The sequence below is a fragment of the Momordica charantia genome, assembly GCF_013281855.1.
Source record: "Momordica charantia cultivar OHB3-1 chromosome 3 unlocalized genomic scaffold, Mcharantia_2.0 BLBB01000003.1, whole genome shotgun sequence".
Taxonomy (NCBI): Eukaryota; Viridiplantae; Streptophyta; class Magnoliopsida; order Cucurbitales; family Cucurbitaceae; genus Momordica; species Momordica charantia.
Window position 1 is genome coordinate 20,306,045 of NW_028275161.1, and position 20,263 is coordinate 20,326,307.

At 34.4% G+C, this 20,263-nt stretch overlaps 3 protein-coding genes and 1 non-coding gene across 7 annotated transcripts; 2 read left to right on the forward strand and 2 right to left on the reverse strand.

The window, feature by feature from the left end:
• Window positions 1–3,880: 3,880 nt before the first annotated feature.
• On the forward strand, window positions 3,881–12,604 carry LOC111010742 (phospholipase A I-like protein). 4 transcript variants are annotated; one of them, XM_022284266.2, is made up of 18 exons: window positions 3,881–4,701; window positions 4,995–5,142; window positions 5,269–5,347; window positions 5,478–5,631; window positions 5,735–5,944; window positions 6,037–6,282; window positions 6,373–6,535; window positions 6,634–6,894; window positions 6,975–7,096; window positions 7,311–7,472; window positions 7,860–8,055; window positions 8,578–8,714; window positions 8,781–8,919; window positions 9,093–9,299; window positions 9,398–9,869; window positions 9,956–10,172; window positions 10,286–10,375; window positions 11,923–12,604. In XM_022284266.2, exons 1-18 carry the CDS (start codon window positions 4,153–4,155, stop codon window positions 12,355–12,357), a joined length of 3,987 nt encoding a protein of 1,328 aa, XP_022139958.1. In that variant the 5' UTR covers window positions 3,881–4,152; the 3' UTR covers window positions 12,358–12,604. The 4 variants fall into 4 exon arrangements, with proteins under 4 accessions (XP_022139958.1, XP_022139959.1, XP_087978034.1 ...); XM_022284267.2 differs by having other exon boundaries at window positions 5,272–5,347; XM_088121908.1 differs by lacking the exon at window positions 3,881–4,701 and having other exon boundaries at window positions 5,081–5,142; window positions 5,467–5,631.
• A 1,549-nt stretch (window positions 12,605–14,153) lies between these two features.
• LOC111010862 (uncharacterized) lies at window positions 14,154–15,365 on the forward strand. The gene has a single exon (XM_022284436.2). It carries the CDS (start codon window positions 14,482–14,484, stop codon window positions 14,848–14,850), a length of 369 nt encoding a protein of 122 aa, XP_022140128.1. The 5' UTR covers window positions 14,154–14,481; the 3' UTR covers window positions 14,851–15,365.
• A 249-nt stretch (window positions 15,366–15,614) lies between these two features.
• PPR336 (pentatricopeptide repeat 336) lies at window positions 15,615–17,402 on the reverse strand. Its single transcript, XM_022284435.2, has one exon. It carries the CDS (start codon window positions 17,304–17,306, stop codon window positions 16,089–16,091), a length of 1,218 nt encoding a protein of 405 aa, XP_022140127.1. The 5' UTR covers window positions 17,307–17,402; the 3' UTR covers window positions 15,615–16,088.
• Window positions 17,403–17,585: 183 nt separating this feature from the next.
• Window positions 17,586–17,657, reverse strand: TRNAW-CCA (transfer RNA tryptophan (anticodon CCA)). The gene has a single exon. It is a non-coding gene; the product is annotated as a tRNA-Trp (tRNA).
• Between the last annotated feature and the right edge of the window lie 2,606 nt (window positions 17,658–20,263).

The window sequence follows — 20,263 nt, forward strand, 5'->3', positions numbered from 1 at the left end:
TTTTCTTCTTTTTTTCCAGTTAAATTAGCTTTTTAGTAAATATTTTATTCGCTAATATGCGAACGTTCTTCTGATAGTGAATATTAAATTAGTTTTGATTTTGAATACAAAAATAAATTTTTAAAATTTGAGTTTTTTAGTGGGTATAAATAATTTAAAGAAATTTGTAAAACTTAAAGAATAAATTTTAACTAAATTGAATGTTTTAAAATCACATCGAGTTATAGCTAAATTCAAATTAATAACAACTTTTAAAATGTAATAACTAATTATTAAATTTATGAAATATATATTGTCCATCAATTAAATTTTTAATTCAACCGTGTCTAGTAGGTATGTTGGTATTAGAGCGTGAACTAATTCGTTAAAACTTTCGAATCCCACGAGCAAGGGAGAATGATGAGATACATATGTACGATTAAATTTACTCTATTTTTTTTAGTTTATTTGTGAATTTTTTTCTTTTTTTAAGTTAATACAAAAATAGAGTGAAAATTTGAATCCATAACTTCTTAGTCGGAAATAACCTAAACTCATTCATTTGTAGTTTATTTGAAACATATAACAATTCGGTTATAATTATATGTAACGCCCCAAGCTCAGGATTCGGACCAGGATTTGGAATCCGGATTTGGTACCTCTTTACCCCGGCATCGCTACTTAGAAGAGCGTAGACTATCCCTATAGATACAACCGAAGATTTCTCGAAGTCAAGCACGCTTAACTTTGGAGTCCTTACGATTGAGTTACCGAAAAAGAATGTACACCTTGTTAGTATAGGTAATAACTATTAGACTTATGTTAGTTTTGTATTAGTTTCACGGGTAGGAAGTTTGTTATATTATTGGATGTAATATTCCAGTGGCCTATATATATGGTCTGCTTATAATGAAATAAAATAAGCAGGAATTTTATTTTGTCTTAGTCTTCAATATCATTTTTTTAAGTTTTCTTAACCATACTTTTATGGTCTTAGGATCGCTCTCATTCGAATGTGGTATCGGTTCATTTTAGTCGAGCGTTACATTATATAAAATTAAGGTTGCAAAATGAGAACATTGTGTCTTTTTTCAAACCGGAAGATTTGAGAAGATAATTATTTATGAAATGGACTTCTAAATAATCAAATTTGATTTATGGTCCTACCAAATATTTTAAACTTTTTCACCTGTTATGATTTAAGTTTGATAAACATTTTTCATGATTTCTAAATTCATAGTGCTAAAATGTTAAATGCACTGTGATAATCTTTTATAATATAACAACCAATGTGGAAATTCTAATTCAAGATCTTTTGGTGGGAGATCTGTATCTTCATCATTTGTTTATTTTCATTGTTTTCTAACTTATAATAATATTATTTTATTATGGATGCCTTGTTTCGTAACTCATACATAATTGTTCTCTAAAGAAAAGAAAAAAACTTATGCATAATTATTATTATTGTGGGTAGGATCAACCTCTCAGTATCACCCATAACTATTTTAAATTTTATAAGGATATAGGATATGTTACTATAACTAACTTTAACTTATCTATCAAATTACTAATCAGAATATAGTTGAACGGGTCAAGACACCTGTATCAAACTATGAGGTTGAGAGTTCAAATCTTCAACCTATATGTTGTACTAAAAAAAATTATCCATTGAACTTTTTAATTTGAATATTACAAGTTTATAAAATGATTGGGAACTTTTAGTCAAAATCAAAAGGAATTGTTGATATAGTTTACAATTTTTTGTTGTAAAAAATTGAAGATAATTATAAATTTGAGGCAATACTATGATTAAACATGTCAAGGGTGTAGCTTAATTCAATGTCTCATATTTTCAAATTGTTGTAAAAAAAATACTATGGTTAAACATATTATTTCATCAAATAATTGAATTGGATGGATTAATTTAAACATTTATTTTGGGGGAAAACAAAGCACAATTGTACTGTTTCTAATTATTATTTCAAGCAATTAAAAATACAAAAATGGGAACTGTCGACCTATGACTTCTTCATCATCCCAAGTCTCTCGTGGTTAAGAAAGTCAACTTGACAAATAGACGAGGTTGAATAAATTAAGCTCTCCAATTAATAAAATCAATTAATATATTTTATTTATCTATTTGCATTTGATTGTTTTTCCTCGAATGAGTCAACATGATTTGGTCTTACAGCACCTTCTAGAAACCATTGGTGTGTGTAATTATATTTCAAATTGTTTGAATTAAAGCCAACAGCAACTTTTTAATTAATTTTGTTGCCAGTCTTTTTAAGATTTCCTGAATTTATAAAACTGATAACTCCAATGTGTCAAAGAGGGGGAAAAAACTATGGCTTTTATCAAGAGGTCAAGGTTTTGATTGCCTTTGCTATCATTAATGTTGTATCTCATTGGTCGAGATACCTATATTCTTTTAAGAATTAGATCTCGTAATTCATTATTTGTTGAAAAAAAATAGAATCGATTAAATAAATATTTTATTTAGTGCAACATATAGAATACGATTCAAACTCACAAATATTTTAGAGATAATTTAGTTCAATTAATTAAGACACTTGTTTCGAATTAAAATGTCAAAAATTTTATTTGATTTAATATGTTATACGAATTGAATCAAATTATTGAAGTTAATTAAGTAAGCTTTAAAATATTAACTTTATGTATTAAAACAGCCACCCCTTCCCCTCTCATGTTGCTTGCGTGACGTTAGTTGCGCTGTGTACATCGTAAGACTATGCCTTTTCTGAGATCACCGTCAAAATCTAACTATTTTATTGTACCTTCATTTTGATTTAAAAAGTAAGTTAAAAGTATTTAAAAATAAAGAGAAGTATGATAAAAAATTTAGGATAAATTATATCTCTATGAAACAATAAAATCATACTTTCCTAACTTTATTTTGATTCAAAAGTCCCACATAATGTTCACGTAAGCCTGATTTTAATAATTTATACTGATTTTTATCAAGAAGTTATGAATTCGAATTCTCTATTTCCACTTATTGTATTAAAATAATATAATTTAAAATCCATAATAAGTAAGAAAAAGTTTCAATTTGGAGATTGAAATTCATATTCCTACTTTAATTATATTTAAAAAAAATTTAGGACAGATGGTTAAATCTTACCATCACTATTTCAACCATATTAACTATTTAATTTAAATTTTTATTTTTTAAAAAATAAAATAACTTTAAATTTTGATTACACTGACGTTTTTTTAGTACACGTGAGAATGGAGATTGATTACCTCTTGGTTTGAACTATATGCCAATTATTCTGATGTTTAAAGCTATGACTATTTGAGTATTAAGAAAAAAAAGTTTCGAATAATGGTAATAAATGCAAAACTTCAAATATTTATTGGTTTTAGTTCTGCAATAAACAAAACAAACAAAATAAAAACAATGACTTTGTTTTTTTTTCAAATACTGCGTAAGTGAATATTTCTTATTTATTTTATATTATATGTGAATTTAAAATTGATAAAAATTATGTTGATTTTTCATTTTTCAAAGCCATACTTAAAAATATATGTTTATTGTGTGTATTTAGGTAATACATCATTATCTTTTTTGTTTTAATTTTGAAAATTTTAAAATGTAATTTAACTTCCCCATTTAGTAACATCAACATAAAGAAATCAAGATCTTATTTTAAATCGTTTGAACAAATATCATGACTATTATTTTTTAATATGCAAGATTTCTTTTTTATCCTTAAAACTTTTTATTTTAATTTTGAATTTATTAATAAAATTATTAGATAACTCTAGACCCAAAAAAATAGCGGGGAATGGAAACGACGTCGCATCGTTCACCCAAATTGCGTGCTTGCTTGCGGGAACGGAAAATCAAAATATATAATCGGAAGAACTCTCGAACGCTTAAACGTTTGTGTCAGCTTCTTCTGGTGTCTCCTAGTAGAAGAATGAATCCATAAACTCGCATGAATGCCCGTCGTCAATCTCTCCGATCATCAATCTCGGCTTTTTCTACCGAGAAAATTCTGATTGTACTTGGAAACAGTGCCTCGTTCCGGCGTCTAAGAGCATTGATGTTCATATTATGCCGTGAACCAGGTGTAATTTGACTTTGGTTTTTCCACTGGTCGATTGGATCATCGCGAATTTGTAAATAATCGCGATTTTGTTGAAATGTCCTGGGGATTGGGATGGAAGCGGCTATCTGAGATTTTTCATTTGTCACTAAATTATGGTTCGGAAGAGAATGCGGAAAATCCCGAGCGAATTTCCTCGTCGTCATCGTGTTCTTCTTCTTCTTCTTCGTCTTCTTCTTCGTCGCCGTCGTCCATTTCGACGCAGGTTCAGGACCTTGGATATCGGGTTAATTTGGATTGGTCGGCTGGGGATGACGAAGATCAGGTGGCTTTGAGGCTCCAGTCTCAGCTCATGGTTGCCTTGCCGGTGCCGCAGGACACGGTGCTGGTGGAATTGAAGTATAATGAAGAAGAAGAGAATGTGGATGTGGATATGACGGTTTTGAAGAGGAGGGAGCCTCTTAGAGCCGTGACGATGACGAAGTCAGCGGGATCCGGGCTGCAGAATGATGGGATTGGCGTTCTGGCGCGGTTGTTGAGGTCGAATTTGGAACCGACGAAGCCAGGCTCCGGCGACGTGGGGACTGGTTGCGGCGAGCACTGGAAAACCGTTACCCTACTCAATCTTTGTGGTTGTGGTTTGTCGGTAATTGTTTATGGCATTTTATATTACTAATCAGCTTCCCCTGCTGCGAGTATATTTATTGCAATTGGCGGTTTTCATTAGATTTTCTAGTTTTTAGAAACAAATTTTAGTATTAAGCAATGGGAGTTTGCAACGTTGTTGGTCGCCTTTTGATTGATAAATTATATTTGGATTTTGATTTATACACTCGTCTGCTTGTTGCTTTTCCGTTTTGGTAGATCAATCATTTTAACTGATGTGGTCGGTTAGAAGTATCGTTTGAGGTTTAGTTTATTAATCTGTGTTCATTCCAGGTACTGCCAGCAGATTTAACTCGATTGCCACTCCTGGAGAAATTGTACCTTGATAACAATAAACTATCAGTTTTGCCTCCTGAGCTCGGTGAGATCAAAAGTTTGAAGGTGCTCCGGGTTGATTCCAACTTTCTGATTTCTGTACCTGGTAAGTCTTGTTTTTTAAAACTTGTCAAGGCATTGCTAAGTTGATTTAGACCAAGTAAAAGCGAGCCTCTCATAGGCGTATACATCGTCTGCCATATTTATTAGATTTTTGAAAAATGGTGTGCAGTAGAATTAAGGCAGTGCGTCGGGCTGGTGGAGTTATCATTGGAACACAACAAACTTGTTAGACCTCTTCTGGACTTCAGGTTATTTGTCTTATTTGGATAGTCAGCAGCTACTGCTTTGTGCTTTACACTGTTACTACTTCTTGTTTCAAGAGTATTTGGTGATCTCTAGTTTTTCTGGGTCTAATGATTTTCTCCAGCTTGATGACAGGGCTATGGCTGAGTTACGTGTTCTTAGATTATTTGGTAATCCTCTAGAATTTCTTCCTGAAATCTTGCCATTGCACAATCTACGCCATCTCTCTCTTGCAAATATCAGAATTGTGGCAGATGAAAATTTGAGATCTGTGGATGTTCAAATAGAGGTAGTACTGAACACAATTATGAAAATCAATTCACATAAAGGATTGCAGTAACTTATTAGATATAACCTTTTGTGTTGATGGAGTTTACTTTTGATATATGCAGATGGAAAATAACTCTTATTTTGGTGCATCCAGACATAAGCTCAGTGCCTTCTTCTCTCTTATTTTCCGTTTTTCTTCCTGCCACCATCCTTTACTGGCATCTGCCCTGGCAAAAATAATGCAAGATGAAGGAAATCGTGCAGTTATCAGTAAAGATGAGAATGCAATACGTCAGCTTATAAGTATGATAAGCAGTGATAACCGTCATGTGGTGAGCCTTCTGTTTCTGCACATGAATTGTTTTTGTTTTGTTTTGTTTTTGTTTTTTTAGGCTTATTTTAAACAGTTATTACTTTTTTGCAGGTTGTACAAGCATGCTTTGCTCTTTCTTCTCTTGCTGCAGATGTTTCTATTGCAATGCAGTTGATGAAAGCAGACATAATGCAGCCCATTAAATCTGTTCTAAAATGTGTTTCACAAGATGAAGTAATTTCTGTATTGCAAGTTGTGGCTAAGTTGGCTTTCACATCTGATACTGTATCTCAGAAAATGTTGACCAAGGATCTTTTGAAATCATTGAAATTGTTATGTGCCCAGAAAAATCCAGAGGCAAGTCTACAAATTCTCCATTTTACCAAACCTCTCTTTCTTCTCCACTCTTTTTGTATGTATTTTTCAATGACTAATCATTTTCTGCAGGTGCAAAGATCTGCTTTATTAACAGTTGGAAACTTGGCATTTTGTTTAGACAATCGTCGTATTCTAGTTACTTCTGAACAGTTACGGGAACTACTCTTACGATTGACAGCTGCACCGAACCCGCGTGTGTATAAAGCTGCAGCTCGGGCTCTAGCAATCCTTGGTTTGTCTTTTTTATCTAAATCATCTCTTACATCTGAGGTTCATGTCCTAATAATCCATTCAAATTGTTTTTTTTTTCTTTTTTTTTTTTTTTTGCAGGGGAGAATGAAAATTTACGACGTGCCTTAAAAGGGAGACAAGTAGCAAAGCAAGGATTGAGAATACTTTCAATGGATGGTGGTGGCATGAAAGGTTTGGCAACAGTTCAAATACTTAAAGAAATCGAGAAAGGAACTGGAAAGCGGATACATGAAATGTTTGATCTTATATGTGGTACGTCAACTGGAGGCATGCTAGCTGTTGCCCTTGGTATTAAGCTGATGACTTTGGATCAATGTGAAGAAATATATAAAAGTCTTGGTAGGTATGCAGGGTCAGTAGTGGTTAAATCCTGTGCACTTCATCAATTTGTGGTAAAAACATTTTATTTTGCATTATAGGGAAGCTCGTCTTTGCGGAGCCTACACCAAAGGACAGTGAAGCTGCTTCCTGGAGAGAAAAGTTGGATCAGCTTTACAAAAGTTCTTCACAAAGTTTTAGAGTTGTCGTCCATGGATCTAAGGTACGATTATTTTCTAGTATATTTGCATCATTTTGTCTATGATGTGGCTTCTTCCCCTATATATTAGTTTATGAGAAGCTCTTGTTGTCCTTTGAACTTTCTGAAAGAAAATTCTTGTCAAAATTGTCAACCCCTAGCATTTCTTTGGTTTGCTCGACTCTTTTGATCATTATCAACAATTGATGGAATATACCATTCTGATGATTTCTTGCAGCATAGTGCTGATCAGTTTGAGAGGCTATTGAAGGAAATGTGTGCAGACGAGGATGGAGACCTATTAATAGAATCTGCAGTTAGAAACCCCCCCAAAGTATTTGTTGTATCAACCTTGGTGAGCATGGTACCAGCTCAGCCTTTCTTATTCCGCAGTTATCAGGTCTGAGATCAAAGTTTCTATCCTTGTTTTTTTAATTATTATATATATAACAAAAAGTAATGCTCAGAGATTATATATTAAAAGAAAGGACGCACAATATGAATTAGATGATTTACAACCAAAATTAGACTGCAAAGTGTAGCAAGAATTTCAATCCTGTAGAATCAAGAATAAAGGAGCATGTTCAAATCCCTTCAGCATGGGGGATTACAAAGGATTGAAAATCAACTCCTAATTCATCTCTTGAACGGCACCCTCTTTTCAGAAGAAGACTCCAAATAAGACGCTTTTTCTCTTCTTCAATTAAAGCAATTTGTTTTCTTTTGCATAAATTATCGCCCCATATCTGATTGTTGCAATTGCTGCTTTGCATTTACATTTGTTCAGTATCCTGTTGGAACACCAGAGGTACCTCTTGCAATTTCAGACAGTTCAGGAATTACCGTGTTTGGATCACCTTCTGCCGGTGTCCAAGCTGGGGGCTATAAGCGTAGTGCTTTTATTGGAAGTTGCAAGCACCAAGTATGGAAAGCTATAAGAGCATCGTCTGCTGCTCCTTATTATCTTGATGATTTTTCGGATGGTATTTTCTCCTAGTGCTTGTTTAAGTGAATATATTCTTTATCCCTTTTATAGATTATTAATACCTTACATTGGCTTTTTAATTTTATTCTAGTTTTTAACAAAATAACTCTTAAATGAATTTGATTACATATAATTAATAAATCACATTAATACAATTCACATATTTCTTAAATTTGTGGTGATTTTTCTATGGGTGTTGTGAATTATAGTTGCAATTTTCAAGTGAAAGTAAGTTAATAATGAGTTAAAACATGTGAGTAGGATGAGTAGGGTGGACATAGTGAGATGAATGAAACAAAAATCTTTATCTTGATTGTTGCTAGATTTATTGCTATATTGTTAATTAATGACATGAATGAAATTTGACATGTGACTTGTGAGTGTGGACATAATGGTCTACAAATGATTCCCTGACATTCTTACTTTTAATCTATTGACGATAAAGATAAAGATGTTGCCTTCAATCAAATGCTTCTTCATCTTTGATATATTCATTTATGGTCCTCTGAAATTTTTGAAGATGTAAATCGCTGGCAAGATGGAGCCATAGTGGCAAACAATCCTACAATCTTTGCTATAAGAGAAGCACAACTTTTATGGCCTGACACTAAAATTGACTGCTTAGTTTCCATTGGCTGTGGCTCTACTCCAATGAAGGTAATTTACTTTTTGTACGTGTAATTAGATTATTTTAATGTTCTATAACTGTCTTGACTGTTTTAGGTGAGGAAAGGTGGATGGCGTTATTTGGACACTGGTCAAGTGCTTATCGAGAGTGCATGCTCTGTGGACCGAGTGGAGGAAGCTTTGAGTACATTGTTACCTATGCTGCCTGAAATACATTATTTCCGGTTTAACCCAGGTATGGTTCCTACTCTGTGCATGGTTAATTGATTATAGCATCTGCATCAGCTTTCCATCGCTTAATCTTGCAGTTATCTGCCTTCTCAAAATTTTGAGGCATGTCTATTTCAAAAATAAATATATGGTCCAGAGTCTTTTTTTTCCCTCCATAATTTTTAAAATCTGTAACAGTGGATGAACGTTGTGATATGGAACTGGACGAGACTGATCCAGCAGTCTGGCTGAAGTTAGAAGCTGCAGTTGAGGAGTATATCCAAAGTAATAATCTGGCATTTAAGAATGCCTGTGAGAGATTAATCCTGCCTTATCAACATGATGAAAAGTGGTCAGAGAGCTTCAGTTCACTTCATTTCTCCAGGGTGAAGGGACCAATGACAGGTGTTTGTGCTCATAGCAATTTTGACTGCTCAACGTTTTTATCTGTTTGGATTTTACTGAACTAACCAGTTATTGTACTGCTTTTCTTGCAATGCTAGATGAGAATAGCCCTTCTTTGGGATGGAGGCGTAATGTACTACTGGTTGAAGCTTCTCATAGTCCTGATGCAGGAAGAGTTATGCATCATGCTCGTGAACTTGAAGCATTTTGTTCCAAAAATGGAATTCGGATATCCCTCATGCAAGGAATATCAGGGATTTTGAAGGCTGCGCCTTCAACAACATTCCCAACACCTTTTACGTCACCATTGTTTACTGGAAGCTTTCCATCAAGCCCACTTTTATATAGTCCTGATGTTGGGTCACAAAGGCTTGGTCGAATTGATATGGTTCCACCTTTAAGCTTAGATGGTCAATTGGGTAAAGGAGCAGCATCATCCCCAGAATCTCCTTCAGGACCCCGAGAACTCTCCTTACCTGTACGGGCATTGCATGAGAAGTTACAAAACTCACCTCAAGTGGGCATCGTACATTTGGCCCTTCAAAATGACTCATCAGGCTCAATATTAAGGTCAATATACATGGTCATATGTTTACTAATTTAGTTGTAGCTTTTCATTTGGTCCTGCCTGACCTGCTCATTCTTTATTCTTGTAGTTGGCAAAATGATGTTTTTGTAGTTGCTGAACCTGGAGAACTTGCAGATAAATTTCTACGAAGTGTAAAACTGAGTTTGTTGTCAGACATGCAGAGTCATCGTAGAAAGGGTGCATCATTGCTTGCCAATGTCATGAATATATCTGACCTAGTGGCACTCAAACCCAACTTCCAAATTGGAGGCATCTTCCATCGTTACATAGGACGACAAACCCAAGTATGTTTTCTTGACATTTTTCTTTGCTTCCTCATGATTTCTTGCAAGTTATAATAAAAAGTCAGAATGTAGTGAACTTCAGTTCTGAGTGTCAGTTGATGTTTGTGTTGAAGGTTATGGAGGATAACCAAGAAATTGGGGCTTACTTGTTTCGCAGAACGGTTCCTTCTTTGCATTTATCACCTGATGATGTTCGTTGGATGGTAGGTTCTCAATTATTTCTTTGATCAATCTTTTAACATTTTTTAGATATATTGAAAGAAGTTCTACCGTGTATGTTAATTGATGCATTTTTAATTAGTTAAATAAGTTATAAAGTTCTCTATTGGGGAGGGTTTCAAGTTATTTTCTTGGGAGGATCCTTGGAACAGTGACAGTTCCTTAAATAGTTTGTTCCATTTTTTCTCCAATTGATTTTGTTTTTCTCATGTGATTCTCTTTGTAACAACTATTTGGGAGGGCATTTTTCAGACAAGAAAGTCAATGATTTGTCCTCCTTAGTTTCCGTCTAGATGTTTGTTGGTCTTTGCTTGAATCACGGTGTTAGCCATATTTGGGCCATTGAGTCCCCACTCCTCGGGCATTTTCGATGGTAAATCTCCCACTTCTCCAATCTGCTTTTCCATTACTCCCCTCACCATATTCACTTTTATTTGCCGAGTCATGGAAGGTTAGCATTCCAAAGAAGATAATTTTTTTCTCGGCTGCTTGTCCTATTTTGTCCAGAAGTACTCATACTAATGGTTTTCCCTGCAAGCGAGCATGGGAAGATGTGGATTATTATTGTATGGTGATGCCACTTTGTTACACGGATTTGAAGATATTTGGTATTAGTTTGATTGACCCCTGTAGAGGTGGTTGAGTCATGATGAAGGATGTTCTTTTGCACCCACCTTTTTTGCAGTAGAGGAAGAGTTCATTTGTATGCTGCTCATTTTGATTTTTTTACAAATATTTTGTTACAGATGAATGAGAGGGTTTTTCAAAGTTATAGAGAGGTTTTGGGAGGAGTTCTAGAGTTTGTCCTACATTATGCCCCTATGGATGTGTTTTACAAAATTTTTTATGATTACTCTTTATTTTTTTATTCTTGACAACTAGAACCTTCTTCTTGTGACCCTTTTTTGGCTACATTTTGCCTCCAACTCATATTTTTTTAGTGTAGCCCGTTGATCTTTCATTGTACTAGATAGAAAGTTTTCTAATTGTACAAAGGGGGGGGGGGGGGGGGGGGGGGGGAAGAAGGAAAAGAAAACTCCACGGAGTCCAAAGTGATATTGTGGTATTTCAATTGAATTGTTTAACTTATTTTTTAACGGTTAACCATTTTCTGATATTGTTGCCAATTTGAATCCCTTGGATTCTCCCAAATCATGTGCCTAGTACTTGTGAGTCTTGGGGTTGGGGGACTTATAAAATACTTTGGAAAGTATGTTAATGATACACTGCCTTTCCCATGATGTATGCTTTCTGCTGAACCTATACCCGTGTCTTATTAGTGACGTATAAGTTTTAAAGATAGTTTTTTAATAAGCTTCAAGATAAGGTAATGTAGAGGTTTGGTGGATAGAAGCTTCTATATTAGCTTAGTTCGTCCTTCCCTTTGCTTGGTTGAGGAATGGAGAGTGAATCGGTAGCTTTCTCTAAATACATGGTTCTCCTTGTACAAGTAATAAGAAGTTGATCCGCTTGTAGCCTTTTTTCCATTTACGTGGCCGACTCATTGTTCATATTTCTGAATTTGCTCTAGGTTGGTGCTTGGAGGGACAGGATCATTTTCTGCACAGGGACTTATGGGCCGATCCCAGCTTTAATTAGAGCCTTTCTGGATTCTGGGGCCAAAGCCGTCATATGTTCTTCAACCGAACCCCCCGAAATGCCATCGTCAACATTCCAGTCAATGGATTTTGATGCCATGGAAAATGGGAAGTTCGAGATTGGTGAAGATGAGGGAGAAGACGATGACGCTGAGCCTTCCAGTCCCATAAGTGACTGGGAAGACAGTGATGCTGGAACTTATTCTACGGATATCTGGGATGATGATGAGGGGGGAATTTCCCAATTTGTTTGCCACTTGTATGACTCGTTATTCCGGGAGGGTGCAAGCGTAAATGCTGCTTTACGCCATGCTCTTGCTTCGCATCGGAAGTTGAGGTATACATGCCATCTCCCTGGTGCCCAATAGGATGTTGATCAATCTCACTCATACTGAAATAAATAAATGAGCTTTTTTTTTTTTTGAGTAAAAATAAATGAGCTTTAGAGTATAGAGGGGCGAGAGAAGTAGTCGGCTAGTAGATGGTTTTTTATGGAGTATAGAGAATATTTAAGAAAATAAAAGGGAAGATTCAATTTTGAGGCTTTTATTTTGTGTTCATTATAGCTATCTTTTGAATGCTATAGATATAAGGCGCACTCAAAAGGTTTTCTTATTGCTCTTCTTTGTTCAATCATTTACTTTGTTTAGGCAAAATTTCAAATGTAAATGGACATAAATCCTCTTCTCTGAGTGCTGATTTCTGATTACTACGCTTGTATTTGTTACTGGAGGAAGGGTACAGAATCCAGTGAATTACCATCCATCATAGAGGATTTGTGTTTGTAAGATAAGCAAAATGGAATGTGCATGTGGTGCCAAAACTCAAAAGCAAGGAAATAAATTTGAACCTATATTATCTATGCACCAAGTAACGCTAAATTTAAAAATTAAAAGTATTACAGTTGATATTCTATAAATGAGACAGAAGTATCTTAGCCACTAAGATGTGTTAAAAGTTAGTCACATTACATTACTTGATTTGATAAATGATCTAGTATGAAACTGTTCTTTCACATATTAAAAACATCGACTCCGACACATATGAAATAGTAAAGATGGATGTATATTCATTGGTAAATTACATCTTTCTTATATCGAGGTCCGCGGTTCAAATCCATCTACCTCACAGTACAACTTGAACAATACTTTCATTAACTCGATGATTACGATAATAATATATGATATATAACATGATATTTTGTCATTAGAGCATAATCAAGTTGTCTTCTTCTCACTTAATTTTTTATTTTATTTAATCTCATGATTTGATTCTTTTATTCAAAATAAGATAAAATTACAAGTTTAGTCGTTAAATTTTTAAAATTGTATCTAACAAATATTTTTTCTTTAGTACTGGGTATAATGAATTTTCAAACTTCAAAAGTGTCCTTGAAACTTAATTTTGTGTCTAATAATTTGTTAAGGAATATTTACACAAAGTCTAAAAAATATCGAACTAAACTTATAACCAATCAACCTCCACTTGTTTAATTTAATCTTAAAAGTGCACTGGCTTAATGAATTGGTGATGGACAAAGCCCGACTCCTAACCCTAAAAAAAGCAAAGGGGCAAGATGGGAAAGACATGATCAAAGCCAAAGTATGGCCACCTAACAATGTCAAGGAAGGCATAATTGGTGGGTGTGGGTTCCTGTAGTGTATGGTGCAGGAGAAATCTTCACAACTCAAATGCATTGTATATTCTATTCACTAAATCAATCAAGCCACTTTTATTTTATAGCATTGATCTTAGTTTTATATTTTAAAAATGTTATTCTGTTCTCAAAAACCAAACATAAAAGGCACATCCAAATCATGGCATATTTGATATCATTAATGTGCTTTCCAAAAAATAATAGATTTCTAAAAGTACCGACAAGAATAGAGCATTTTTGTTCAATATAAAGATAAATTATTTCCTTAAATAAAATAATTTGAAGTAAACCCTCTCTTGTAAAGACCCTTTTAAGAAATCATCTTTTAGATATGAAAATAATCTGAAATCACTCTTTTAAAAAGACAGTCCACCCTAAATTATAAAATACCTAAGTCGTAACTGACCTTCCTCTATATGAATCACCATTTAAAATTTGACAATCTAAATATTTTATCCATAAATTTAGAATTACTTTGAAACAAGTACTCTGAAAAAGATTTTTTTTTTAATATTTAAAATCATGTGAACAACCAAATTATTAGAGAAGGTATCATATAATCTCTCCACTACAGGGGAAGGAAGCAGTGCGATGGTTCGTGAGAACATGCAGAAAAATGGAATATTATACCAAAATTTCACGCTGATGCTGCAGACTCTTATAAAGCACTTTGCTTCAATGGATGGCTTTATGAAAAGATCAAAGAACAGATGGCGTAGACTCAAAGCAAGCAATCCCACGCCCCTCAGCCTCAGGAAAGGGAAAAGGACCCACAACGACATCAAATCCTCCATCCAAAAACCCTCTTCCATTTCTTTCATTTTACATTAAAAAGATGCAACATAGCAAACCCAGCACCACATTCTGCAAATTCCTTGAAGAAATGGCTGCAACTGCTCCTGTGGCCATAGGAACTAGAGGCACTGTGGGCTCACTAGTCAAGAAGGAAATTGACTATTTCGCCAAAATTGAGTTTGAAAGATGCAGCGGCAATGACATGGCTTCTTCAAGCCGCCGCAGCAGTTCCCCGCCAACTTTCTGGCATACAGTAATGTCATGGCGAAGGAAGAAGAAGAGAATCGGCAATCGGTTCATCACGAAGATTTGCTCGGCTTTCGATGTCTCGGGAAGCAATCGGCTGAATAAGATTTCTGGGTTCAATTATACGATCCTTCAGAATGATTTCAACAGCTTGCATATGTAGATGATGGTTTCACAATCCTCTCAATATGTATCATCATCAGGGATTAGCAAGAGAAGCCCACCAAGCAGCTTCCTAAATGCGAGTTATTTGATGTTTCTACTTGCTAATGCTTTCTAAGACTTGCGTTTCCAAATTTTGAAGGAAACTTCAAAGGATCCGAATGAGACCCTGGCGCCCATAGTCTGCAGTTCATGAGTAAAATGAGCCAGAGAAAAAGGGAATCAATCAGCAGTTTCAACCATCAAGGTAATCCAGTTTTGAAGAAAATATTCAAATTTTCTCCTTGCGGATCCATGAGAAAGAAAAAGAGGGATAGAAACAGTAGCAAGACGTGATTTGATGCTTGAAAATATTATAACCTCTTCAATATTGCAGTCTTCACTACTCTTTCCAGCCACCCCAAACCACAGATTCAAGAGTTCTTGATTTCATTCAAGTTTCCGTGCCTTATCCTCTCAATTTGTAGTCTGTAGAACAGAATCGCAGTAAATATTTATATGATTTCATTCAAGTTACCACCTGTATTTCCCCATGGAATGAATCGTCAAAATGTACACAAGGTTGAGCAAATACATTTGTAATGTAACCCATTTCAGGTAAGACAATTGCATAAATCCAAAATCACAGTAAAGACATGCAGAAGAAATATAAGCATTTTAGCCGACAAATTGCTTCCTCTCTAAATTCACTACGCGAAGAGTTGGTGAACATGAACTATACAAGAAAGATAATGACTAAATTTGAAGACCCCTCGAACCACCAAATTAAATAAACCAATGTCAAGTTTCTCTCTTTATTGACATACAAAATTGCTTAAAAACAATCTGGTTTCCGTCAGTAAATAAATTGCTAACAGGACAGCCACCACCACATATCAAGCCCATTTTCCCACGTCTTTGAGCAGATGGAAAAACCTACCAATAGCGAGAGAATTCACATAACTACAGCATTACAAATTTCAACCAGCAGAAAAGATAGAGCATAAAACTTGACATTAGAATTCTTTTGGCTCTGCGTCAAGGATAAAATGTCCTCTCAGAAGTGGACTTGACTGCATAACCAATGTCATAAAAATTCCCTTTTGAGTACAGCTTCATTTCAAAACAATTAACTGTACCAATGTAAAACATATGCAGAGGGTGACTAGTTTAAGCCAAGAATATGCCGCATTCTCTAGTATTTCCCTCAACGCTCGCTTGGTATTGAAGATGGTGGTTTCACATTACCCCAGAATTTCTTCACTGAGGTAATGCGGCTTCAATTTCGTTCCACTTCTCAACATTCTTTGAGAACCTCTCCTTGATTTGCCCAATAAGTTGCTTTGCCTCTTCGACCTTCGAAATGCTAACCAGCCCATCAACAAGAGACTTCATTGTAGTAATATTTGGAACCCACCCCTTCTCCATGCTTTCCCCACAGATCTTTAATGCTGTTTCATAATCCCCTCCACGACAAAGGAAGAAAACCATAGTGAAATAGCAATCACTGTCCGGTTGGCAACCGCTGTTGATCATTCTCTTAAAGAGACTCTTAGCTTCATCCAGATTTCCTTCCTTACAGAACCCATGAATCAATTCGCAGTATGTGACAGAGTTTGGTTTCATACCTCTCGACAACATCCCATCAAATAAGGCCTTCGCCTCCGAGGACTTCTTCAATTTACAAAGACTCTGTATCCTTGCATTATATATACCAACTCCACGCCGCACGCCATATTTTTCCATCAACTTTATTACCTTCTCAACATCCTCGTACTTCTCTTCCTTGTAGCATCCAGCCAGCCAATTCGCAAAAGTGGTCGCATTTGGCTTGACATCCTTCCTGTCCATCTCCGCCACTATCGAATACACAGCACTCGACGAACCCGACTCTGAAAACGCCTTAATTACTCTGTTATACGTTTCGAGATCTGGTTCGATTCCATAAATCTTAGGGAACTCCATATAAACTCGCTTCAGTTCCTTGTAGTCCTTAGCTAAATTGCAAGCAAAGAGCAATGCGTTGAGCGATTTCACCGAGTGACGCACACCCAGTTCGTCAATTTGCTTGAAAGCACGAATAGCGTGATCAAGCATGTTGGCCTGACCATAGAGAACAATAGCGTGGCAAGCGAAACGCTCGTTTTTGAGGTCGGGGCGAGACTTCAATTCCTCAAGGAACCGGCGAATTCCATCGAAGTGCTTGGACTCTGAAAGCTTGGAAATGGCAACAGAGAAAGCGATGCGATCGAGGTGTAATTCTGGAGTGAGAGTAGCGGCGCGGCAAATATCGATTATACGCTCAGGATTATCTTCGGCTTTCAGCAGGGAAAGTGCGGCCCTTGATTTCTGTTTTGCTGACATAGGATTAGCGGAATCAGGGGAAAGGATTGACGAGAGAGATCGGTAGTGAAGACGATAGTTCATGTAAGTCGAGTTCGAAGGGAAGGCGTGGCGGAGGCGATTGAGAAGCGCCATGGCGAGCCGGAATGATTAGCAGAGAAAGAGTGAGAGAAATGAAGGTCTAGGGTTTTGGGAAGGAGCTTGAAGACGAAGGCGGATTTTGCGATCCTGTGCTGGGTGAGCCCTTTAATCTTCGCCGTCCTTGGCTATCGAAAATTGAAAAGTCTGCAGAATTGACGGTGGAGATCGAGAACTCGTGAAAAGTGAAAACTACTATTTTCGTTTTTTTAATCGAGAAAATAAAAAGAAAAAATTGTCAGGGCAAAAAAACGATCCGTTAAAGATCGGGAATTTTGAACCCGACGTGAATCGAACACGCAACCTTCTGATCTGGAGTCAGACGCGCTACCATTGCGCCACGGATCCGATGGTGATAGGGTGTTACCTATTAATATATAATACATATGGTTTTCACCTCCGCGTAATAAAACCTTATTAATTACTTACATAATTAGCTTTTTTTTACCTTAATTAGTATATCAATTTGTTCCACGATGTTGTACAACTTCTTAACTTTAATAAATTACTGTCATTACTTTTTTAATGTTTAATATGTCTTATATGAAATTGATTCATTAATATCATTTGTTTATGATGAATTATGATTTGGTTTGAAGAGTGATATGATTGGGTATGGTTAAGTTCTGCATAAGTGAAGTAAACACTACGACGCTCAAATGATATAGGGAGTAAGATGATAGTGACTCCCGACCATTTAATTTTGCTGTCGAAAATCTGTTGCACAAAGTCAATTTGTCGAGTCACTAATGTTAGATTTATGACATTAGTTCAATCAAGTAGAGTTTCACTGAACTTACTGTGTACCTCTTGGTCGAGCTTCAAGGTCGATTATATCAATTCATCGAAATTATGAGAAAATAGCTTAACATATCGATCTTTCCTAGTTCTTCACGAGACAAGTTTAATTTTACCCTCCAACATCGTCACTAAAATGTTTAACGGTATTTGGATGGTTAAAGAAAAAAAAAAAGTGATGATCCATTTAATACTAATCCCATGGTACACCGATCAATGAGTATTGATTTTGGGCTCAAATAAAAGGTAGGTATATATATATAGATATATATATATTTACATATGAAAACCTATCAGATTTTGATAAATATCAATTTTTATTTTTTTGAATTGATCCAAATTTTTATTTTAAATAATTATTGTTATAATAAAAATATGACTTAATACTTTAAAGAAGTTAAAGTTACCCATAACATATTTGTCATTTTAATGTAATCTATAATATATATGCTCAAAAAAGTTAAATCACATGGTAACATTTACCATTTTTCTTTTTTGTTTTGACTTCAACAACGAGGTGGGATAATTTTAACCTCTAAATTTTACGACGTTGACTAGTTGAGTTATATATCCACCAGATTTATTCATCAATTTCAACTATGCACATCATAAATTTGTTTGGTTATATGTATATAGATGCTCAATTATACATCTATTAATCAAACATGTATAGAAGTAATAGTTAATTAAGATGATTATTGTCGACCAAGGAATAACTTAGTGATTGGAGGTAGTTGTACATTGATGTTGTGAATTTAAACTTTCATCGTCTTACTTGTGATATAATATGATATAATATTTTTATAGAGATTTTGATAAATATATATACAATAGGATCATCAAACAATCATGGACTATAGATTATATATTATTTAATTTAGAATAGGTATTATATTTGTGGAAACTTTTTAAAGAGACAACCTAACATTATAGTTATAATTATAGGTTGAAAATTCAAATATTCCGTCTATAGAAAAAGTCAATAACTCCTTGGTAATTAAATTAAATTTTTACTATTAGTAGCAGGTCAAAGTTGGATCAAACAATAACTTAATACCAACATGACATACACATACACATGATGAAAAAAAATGAGATAATTTACATTTTCCGGTAACCATTTTCAAATTTACAAAAACAATAAAAACGCATAAATAGAAAGCACGTCAAAAAACGTACCATATTATAAAATTGTATAATATGCTCATGGATACTGTCTACAAATATGAGTATTAAGAATTTTAAAATAAATTTATTATCTTTGAGCTCTGTACAGTTACAATGTTGTTCTCTAAGCAACGAACTTTGATGGTAGGAAAGAATCTATTAGAATAAGCTACACGATATCGATTCCAATAAAATAAAAAAGTTATTATTTAATATAAATTCAAATATCAAACTAAAAAAATCAATCAATTTTATTATAAAAGATGTATTTTAAAAATTACGGTTATCTACTAACAAAATTTTGTTGTACAAAAAAACAATTTTTTTGTCTTTTTAACATTACATAAATTAAAAAGCTCAAATACAATTTTTAAACTGTTGATTTTAACTTTTACGTACGCCTTTGAAGAAATTTATGCTTATTTATCTATTCTACAACATACTTTAAAAAATACTTAAAAAATCCACAAAATTCGGTTTTCGAAAAACATGCAATTGTTTCATGATTTTGACTGAAATTTCAAAATTACTTAAAAAAAAAAGCGAAAAGTTAAACATATAAAGTATTTGTATGCATGAGTTGCTTTGTTTTGCAAATAAAAATATTGTTTTCGTAAATTAAAATTTTAAAAAACAAAGAAATCGCCACCATCTCAATTTTCTAAAATTTGATTAAAAATTTATAAACTAGTAAATCATAAGAAACAAAACAAATTCGAACTTCCCAATATATATTTCCCCACCTTCTGAATATATTTGAATTCGTTACCATTAAAGAAAGAGAATTAAAAATTAAAAAGATAAGCCGTCCGGTTCCTAATTCCCATTCGATTTAAACAGCCAATAACCATTCGGCAATTCACTTAATTTAATACCTGTAATTTAAAAAAAAAAAGAAAAAAAAAGAAAAAGAAAACCCCAGCCTGGCATTCGGAATTCCGAAAGCTACAAAAAATAGGAGCACGTATTTATAATTGTATGGAGGGAAG

What these genes read in the sequence shown, in the direction of transcription:
- LOC111010742 (XM_022284266.2), top strand. Translation starts at nt 4,153, where the DNA reads ATGTCCTGGGGATTGGGATGGAAGCGGCTATCTGAGATTTTTCATTTG. An exon ending in TTTGTGGTTGTGGTTTGTCG is followed by an intron (nt 4,702 to 4,994) that starts GTAATTGTTTAT and finishes TGTTCATTCCAG; the next exon opens with GTACTGCCAGCAGATTTAAC. An exon ending in CTGTGGATGTTCAAATAGAG is followed by an intron (nt 5,632 to 5,734) that starts GTAGTACTGAAC and finishes TGATATATGCAG; the next exon opens with ATGGAAAATAACTCTTATTT.
- PPR336 (XM_022284435.2), bottom strand. Translation starts at nt 17,306, where the DNA reads ATGGCGCTTCTCAATCGCCTCCGCCACGCCTTCCCTTCGAACTCGACT.
- LOC111010862 (XM_022284436.2), top strand. Translation starts at nt 14,482, where the DNA reads ATGCAACATAGCAAACCCAGCACCACATTCTGCAAATTCCTTGAAGAA.